Below are 7,925 nucleotides of genomic sequence, written 5' to 3'. Positions count from 1 at the left end.
AAAACCTGCTTCATAACAACTTGGCCCCAATCGTCCACAAAGCATCGCTGAAGATGGCCCAGGGAACCCCATCGAACCATAAAAAGAAAAAGCTGCATCTCCTCTCTCTCTCTCTCTCTCTCTCTCTCTCTCTCTCTCTCTCTCTCTCTATCTGCCTACGGGTGAATTAAGTGTAATTAAGTGTACCTTTCGCCATTTTCTTGAAGATATTCTCGTCCACAGTAGCAGCCTCACAGTTCGACGTTTTGGAGGCTTCGCCAGAACTGTTGCCGCCATTTTTCCACTCAACAGCCCACATCCTCAACGCGAAGAGTTCATCGATAAATGCTGGGAGAAAGGTGCCGGGGCCGTGCACTCCGTCTTTCACGGCAGCGCGCTCAGCAGCAATTTCGAGCAGAAGTAAACTAGCTAGTACTGCGAGTAGTTTGTCACTTCTGTGCACGGCAAGGAAGGAAGCAGCTATAGTGCCAATTATGCAACCGGTCTGGGAAACAGATTGGGTTGGTTAGATTGTGATTTATAGCAGGATGAGGCTGTTTTTCGGCAGTGAATAGGTGGGAATCAGAAAAGGGGAACGGAGGCAAAGTAATGTTAGTTGTAAGACTTACGCCTGTAATATGTCCGAGGAGACTGTGTCCATTGCCAATGGCAAGAGTGCGCTCGCCATCGCTCAGGTAGTCCACGGCACCGGTGAGAAGGGCGATGTTTCCTGGGAAAATTGCTTGTTATATATACATTTCGAAATCAAGAGATTGGTTGCTGTTTAATCCCAATCCTATAGTACGGTCTGATGCAAGTGCATATAATGGAGAATGAAAATATGTACTATAGAGGATTTGTGTGTGTTGTGTCCTTTGAGATTTCCAACGACGTGCTTATCACGCCAAAAGGAAAAGAGGATAGGAGTAATTGGTACAGGGAACAATATGGAAAAGGCTTACTCTCCCGTTTCGCAAGGTCCATGACAAGTCTCGCTTTTTCTTTGCAGTTCAAAGTACTTGGTCCGCTGTCGACGCCGACCTGGTGCCCGCGGACTTTGCCATACAATTGAATCAACTCGCTTTCATTCCCTTTAATAAGGTCGAAATATCCACCAGCCATGAGCTTTTTCACAGCTTCGCGGCGAACATCCGTAGCACCAGCCCCAACTGGATCAAACACAACAGGGTTCCCTTCGGCATTATACGCCTGTAGAGCTTGGAGGTAATTATCGATGCTTTCATTATTCAGGGTCCCCATATTAATCAATAATGAACCGCCATTTTTGGCGAGGTCAACTGCTTCGGGGCCATATCCGGACATAATTGGAGATGCACCACTACATTGGGGTCAGTCATAATAAACATTATCGAATAGTAACAAGTTCGGAGTTCTTACATTGCAATGGCGACGTTTGCAGCAAAATTAGCTACCACAAAATTGATCATATTGTGGCATAAGGGTCGCCTTGTCGCCACCAGGTTGACGATATCTGGCACTTGATCTAATAGCAGGGTAACTTCATTCTCCCGAGGAGGGAGGGGAATCGTGGCTAAGGCAGGAATTTGTTTCACTAGTTTGCAAAACGATGCGGCGGCTTCTCTCGGGTTTTCCGCCGCCATGATCGCGCTCACAATCGCAGCACCATCAAGGCTTTTCAGTGGTGCTTGTGATTGGTATATAACTCGTTGAACATTTGACAAGTTGATACCACCGATCGCAACAGTTCCGACTCGTCTGGGCATTGTGGAAAGAAAGGCCAAAATCTCTCTTGTGCCAGCAGGCCCGATAATAGACTTGGTGTTGGTTTTCCTTTATCACCGTCAATTGCCAATTCCACAACTTGAAGCTGCAAGTTCCATGAGGCTCAAGGACAGCATGGAGCTCTAATATCAAGTAACTTACGTAGGCGTTGCGAATACGGTTCCAATTCCGAGGTAATCAGCCCCATCCTGAACTGCCTTGAGCGCTTCCTCGTTCGAGGATACTGACGCGCCGATATAGGCGTTAGGAGGCAACAATTTCTTTGCGTCTAGTATGCCTAAACAAGCGCAACAAACGGAGCTTAGTTCCCAATTGTAGAGCAGACAGGACAGCGGGACTAACTCATGTCATCCTGTCCAAGATGGACGCCTTCGGCACCAACAGCTAATGCGACGTCAACGCGGTCATTGATGATTAGAGGAACATTGTGCTTCTTTGTAATTTCGTGGAGTCTCTTTGCAGTCTCAATCATCACACCAGAGTCACTGTGCTTGTCTCTATACTGGACAACAGTGACACCTAAACAAGGCAACTTAGTAGAAATGCAAATACGCTGTACACTCCATTGAGTGTGAACTTACCCCCTTGAATGGCATCTTGAACTACCTCACACAAATCCCTGCCGCGCAGAATTGCGGGAGAAGAGTCTGTGACTAAGTATACGGACAAATCCATGGTAATCTATGGGATACGCTTGTAACGGCTGGAAGAGAATATGACAAATGTGATTGTACTCTGCAGGTCTATTAGTAAACAATATCAAGATTCCAAGCAAGCTGATATCCGTAGAAGTAAAAATACGAGCAGCGATTAAAAAATATGTTTGTGTTTCCCGTATGGACACATTGTCTCTCAACATTCATTCACGGTCGAATATAGTCATGCAGGAACAGTGCCAGGCCACAAATAGCGGCAACCCGCACCAAAATCACGGTGGTTTTTTAGCCAGGAAAGCAGCCAGAGTTGGCAGTGGGGTCTAGTACAATATATGAATACAAGTAACATTTTCCATGAATTTTATAAGCGTCAACTTAAATGGCTTTAATACAAGATCAAAGAAGGTTGAGAGGAGATTGTTCTGCTACATGAAACAAAGCATTGTCAATAGCAGAAACTGAATCGAATCAAGCAACAAAGCACATACATAGGGTGAAAGGATACGTCATACGTAAAGCGCGGGAAACATAGTTCTTTCAAGGGGCTCCCGGACAAAGGGATTCTGTACCTGATTTTTTAAGTGGTGGTCGTGGCTTTTTCGATTGCTGGAAACGTATAAAGAGCGCAGATGGAAAGGACGGCATCCAACCTGGGAATCCAAAGGATAGGAAACACCAGGGTCTTTCTATACACCGAACACAAAAGAGAATGAAATGACTCGCCCTCAATCATAGGACCCTTTTTCACGTATATTAGAGCAATTCGACGTCAGAATTTCCTCTTTGGGGCATAACAGCCCGTCCACGTGATCTATCCCATCTCGCGATTAGTCAGCCCGAGAAATCACATTCTGCCGCCGATTGGATTTTTCCGGATTCGGACACCGCCCACCCTTGCTCTCCTCCAACATTAAAATTAAAATCTTTCTTTTCCGCTCATCCACAACCTCCTTCAACCATCGCCATCACCACACCGGCTTATCCAGATTGTTTTATCTTATCCCTTAGCTGGGCATTCTGATATTGTTTCCCACTTCATCTGATCGGTGCTGCCCCCAACGCGCTGCCATTCTGTGCTCACTGAGATATCTCTTTGTCTCGGCCCAACCCACGTTCCCCATCAGGTTCCCCAAGCCTTCTGCCACCAAGTAAGATAGAGCACCTGTCTATGTATTCGCCCTACGTCAACGCTTTCGAACACCACCTGCCGCTCAAGCTGCAAACGTTTCGCCCTGTGCGAAAACCTTGTAGTTACCATTCCAGATCTTGTGGCTGAGATTCACTTGCTCTGAGTTCACCTACGCTATCAACCCTTCCATATCGCAGCCGAGCCGCAGAGATTTCCGCTTTCACTATCCTACTCAAGATATCACGGGCAAATTTCGTGATACGCATGTCTTGTAGCAATCGAAACTCCATTCCCCAGCCCCTCTCCCGCGTTTCGTCCCATATCCCTCCTCTTCTTAGCCTCTTAAAGAATTCCAAAATCTCGTCTCTCTTCTTACCGTGACAATGGCTACTACCGTCAACATCCGTCGGGTAAGTCAATTTTCGGAGCTCTTCCTGTCACTCGAAATATATGTTGGGCTTACATATACTAACATGATGCAACAGGACAACCCTGATCCCTTTTACCGTTACAAAATGGAACGCCTCCAAGCAAAGATCGAAGGCAAAGGCAATGGCATCAAAACCGTTGTTGTTAATCTCAACAATGTTGCCCAGTCTTTGGGTCGCCCACCAGCCTGTAAGTATACTATGCCTGCCGATCTTCGTTCCCTTGTTTTTCTTCCGTTTTTTTATTGTCGTTCCGATGCCAAGGCCAGTTTGATACTAACCTCTGGGAACTAGACTTGATCAAGTACTTCGGATTTGAACTCGGGGCTCAAGCAAACGCTAAGCCGACAGATGATCGCTGGATTATCAACGGCGCCCACGACGCTTCCAAACTTCAGGACTACCTTGACGGGTTTATCGTAAAATTCGTTTTGTGCAAGAAGTGCAAGAACCCAGAAACCGAAGTTGTCGTCAAAGAACCCCGCATTATCCTGGACTGCAAAGCCTGTGGTGAACGGTCCGATGTCGACCTTCGTCAAAAGCTTAGCAGTTTCATTTTGAAGAATCAGCCAAAGAAGGGAAAGAAGGACAAGTCCACCAAGAAGTCTCGGCGCGAAAGAAACAAGGGCAAGGGCGACGGAGAGACGAATGGGAGAGGCAAACGGAGAGTCAAATGGTAGCCCGGTAGATAGCAACTCCGATGGAGGAGATGAAAACGGGCGATGGGTGCTTCTCCACGCCCCATAGTGATGATGACCTTACTTCGTCGCATCAAGCTGAGGCCGGAAAGAAATCGAGCAGTCCCAAGAAATCGACGACGACGACTGGGCGGTTGATGTTTCCGAGGAAGCTGTCAAGGCTCGTGCTCAGGAACTCCCCGACGATGTTAAACGTTCTCTCGTCATTGATGATGATGATGATGGTGAAGGGGAAAATGGGTCGGCCTCCGCTTACGATCTTCTCGGTAGCTGGATTATAAGCTCTGCCAAGGGTTCTGAGGAAGGTGTCTCAAGCATCAGTGACATCGACATCTATATGAAGGCCAAAGAGCTGGGAATTGAGTCGAAGCACAAGACCCTCGCCGTCTTGGCTCAGACCATGTTCGACGACAAAATTGTTAAGCAAATTCCATCCAGAGCTGGCATGCTCAAGAAGGTATTGTATAATCTATCTATTAAGTCTATTTGAATTTAGAATACTAATAAACGTTACTTAGATGATCACTTCTGAGCGCCATGAAAAGGCATTCCTTGGAGGAACCGAACGTTTAGTTGGAATTGAACGTCCCAATCTCTGCCCAAGTGTCCCAGCCATCCTACTCGCTTATTACCAGGAAGATCTGATTTCGGAAGAAGTCCTCAAGGCCTGGGGCTCGAAGGCCAGCAAGAAATACGTCGACATCGCCACCAGTAGGAAGGTCCGCAAGGCTGCTGAGAAGTTTATCGAATGGCTTGAGACTGCCGAGAGCGATGAGGATGATGATGAGGATTAAACTCCTGCTGGTAACATCTCCCAAGGGCAATTGTCCATCCTACAACATTCTTTTTTTTCGGGGCCTTTATTCCATCACTTTATTCGTTTCGATTTTTGTCTTACCTTGCTTCCCGTTAGTTTCGTTATATTCGGTCAATTGTATCAATTACCGATCTTATTCACAAGCTCCACTCTACGTCCATCGTACGAGAATAAAATTCAACTAAACCCTCTGTCCCCTTATCGTTTCTTTCATTCGTTTTTGGTCTCTTTGGATGAATGATTTCGTTGCTTGCGTTTTGAACAGTCCAACTCCACTCCTCCATTCGTTTATTATAGGTGTAGCTAAATAACATATGCAAGAGAAATTATTAAAGTGTTCATTATATATTACTCTCAACATACTATTCCCCAAACTATTCTGTTATTGATAACCGACATACCGCGCCGAAAAGTTGTAAATAAGAACAGGTGGTAAGTCACGAGGGATTGCACTGGCATTCGAAGTAAATGATGTCTTCGAAAAGTAGCCAATGCGTTGCGTGTAGTACGAGCCAAAATACGTTAACAACTGGCATAATAATGTTTCATTCCCTATCTCATTAAAACGCTCCAATCACCTCCGCCAACCTCCACAACCCCCTGCTTCCTGCTGAACGAAGCTCTCCCTGCGTTGGTGAATCCGACTGCGAATGTAGCTGGCTCCTCAACATATCCGTAATCCTCTTCTCAATATTTTGCCCCACCCGTGCCAACCTATCAACTGTATCACCGTTCCCGTCATCGATACCGCCTCTGCTCTGTCTCCTCCCTTTCTCAAATATAAACCATGTCAAATCCGCATTCAGCACATGCATAGCTTGAATCGCCTGGGCAAATTCTTCTGTTCCCGTTCTATTTCCCGTTCTTGACGTCGCTTCCGCTCTCTGCTCTCCTGCTGTTTTACCGATCTGCTTCTCGTTATTGGATTCCGTATGCTCGCGCCATGCATACGTGAAGTAATAATCGGGCTGAAAGAAAGATATCGCCGCACCGAGACACTCAAAAATTTCGTCTCTAATATCAGCTACTAAATATACGCTGTGGAGAATGGTGGTAAACAGGCGTGTCAGGGCCTGGAATAGGGAGTTGTGAGGGGTGAATGACTTTGTGCTCGCTGGTGGTGGTGGCGGTGGTGGAGGCTTAGATCGTGCAGTCACTGATGTTGTGGAATCGGGAATTTTGCTTTTGCTGCCAGTGTCAGGGGTTAGCGACTCCATCCCCGTGGCGGTGCGTGAATTAAGACGTTCCTGCTTCTCTATCCTCTGTCGCTGCCTCTCCGCCGCCCGTTCTGAGTCCTGCCGTACTCGCTCCCATGCGCGGAGATACAGTTTCTTCCACCGAGGGAATTCATGCTCAATGCGAGATGCCATGAAGTCCCCCGCGCCTTCGCACATGGCGCCGATTGCAGAGCACGACGCAGAGATTACGAATGCTTCTTCCTGGATGCCGGATTCGTCGATGCTGGCTGGGAAGTTGCGGGTTTGTGCGGGGCCTGTGTGGGGTGTTGTAAGTGCGGTCGAGTTTGGTGAGAGGGTCTGTGGGGTGGTAATTCGTGCGCTAACGGAAGGCCAGAGGTCGTTAATTAGGGGTAAAAAGGTGTTTTCATCATGTGCGAGGATGGGTAGCGCGCGGGTCAAGATGGTAAGTAATGAGCGTCGTAGGAATGGCGATGGTGAGGAGAGATGGGGTGGAATGGATTTGGCAATATTAAGGAGCAAAGTGTGAGATCTGCTTAGAGTCTTTTCTTCTGTGGTAGGTGGTGGCAGTCCCTCTGATTCTGAGCCTATATCACTTTCATCCTCATCCAAGAGTCTGAGCCCATCGTGCTCGGAAGCCCATGGACGTCTAGGGTGAGATTCTTTTTCCAAGCTGTCACCGGCTTCGAGTTCGGAGGCTCGAGCTCGCTTCTCCCTTCCTTTTTGAAATTCATTCGCGATGTCTGAAATTCTACGGGATGTAAGGGGTCTTTTCCGGTGATTGACGGGTTCATTGGTATCTGAGTCTGTGATAGCTAGTTGTGCTGGTCTCTTTGCCCCTTCGTCCACAATAGCTCCTAAAACAGAAAACAGAAGCTCCACCAGTTTAGGGTAGCCGTGGAAAGCATCCAACACTGTAAATATCGATCCAACCAGGTCATCCAGATATGGGATAAGCGATGCCCCACATAACCTCATCATCATGAGTAGCACCTGCGGGGCTTGGGGTGATATGTCAAAAGTGTTAAGCTTCAGAGACACGGAATTCACTAGGTAGTCAACATTATCAACGAGCATAGAGCTTGTGTTGGGATATTTGCAAGCAGCAGTAAGGGATGTCAAGGCATGTAACAGCATGATTCTGCATGTTGGGATTGCTAGAGCCCATCATTTGCAGCACAGGGTATAAGGTGTCAATTAATTCGGGACGAAAGTTTCACCTACCTGCTGCGCTTGGAGTGGCTATTAGCCTCCAGAA

General features: G+C 47.2%; 3 protein-coding genes across 3 annotated transcripts; 1 reads left to right on the top strand and 2 right to left on the bottom strand.

Annotated features, from left to right (window-relative positions):
* Nucleotides 1–363: 363 nt before the first annotated feature.
* HCAG_07304 (thiamine-phosphate pyrophosphorylase) lies at nt 364–2,418 on the bottom strand (the record flags this gene model as incomplete). Its single annotated transcript, XM_001537832.1, has 7 exons — nt 364–408; nt 609–709; nt 942–1,318; nt 1,378–1,791; nt 1,885–2,020; nt 2,086–2,262; nt 2,325–2,418. 7 exons carry the CDS (start codon nt 2,416–2,418, stop codon nt 364–366), a joined length of 1,344 nt encoding a protein of 447 aa, XP_001537882.1.
* Nucleotides 2,419–3,911: 1,493 nt separating this feature from the next.
* On the top strand, nt 3,912–5,448 carry HCAG_07303 (eukaryotic translation initiation factor 5; the record flags this gene model as incomplete). The annotated part of the gene is made up of 5 exons (XM_001537831.1): nt 3,912–3,938; nt 4,014–4,146; nt 4,251–4,624; nt 4,758–5,111; nt 5,173–5,448. The coding sequence occupies 5 exons, from the start codon at nt 3,912–3,914 to the stop codon at nt 5,446–5,448; spliced, it is 1,164 nt and encodes a 387-aa protein (XP_001537881.1).
* A 583-nt stretch (nt 5,449–6,031) lies between these two features.
* On the bottom strand, nt 6,032–7,744 carry HCAG_07302 (predicted protein; the record flags this gene model as incomplete). Its single annotated transcript, XM_001537830.1, has 1 exon — nt 6,032–7,744. One exon carries the CDS (start codon nt 7,742–7,744, stop codon nt 6,032–6,034), a length of 1,713 nt encoding a protein of 570 aa, XP_001537880.1.
* Nucleotides 7,745–7,925: the final 181 nt, after the last annotated feature.

Source organism: Histoplasma capsulatum, genomic scaffold (assembly GCF_000149585.1).
Source record: "Histoplasma capsulatum NAm1 scaffold_8 genomic scaffold, whole genome shotgun sequence".
Classification (NCBI taxonomy): Eukaryota; Fungi; Ascomycota; class Eurotiomycetes; order Onygenales; family Ajellomycetaceae; genus Histoplasma; species Histoplasma mississippiense.
Note: the sequence above shows the minus strand (reverse complement) of the source record. Positions and strands in the feature narration are given on the sequence as shown.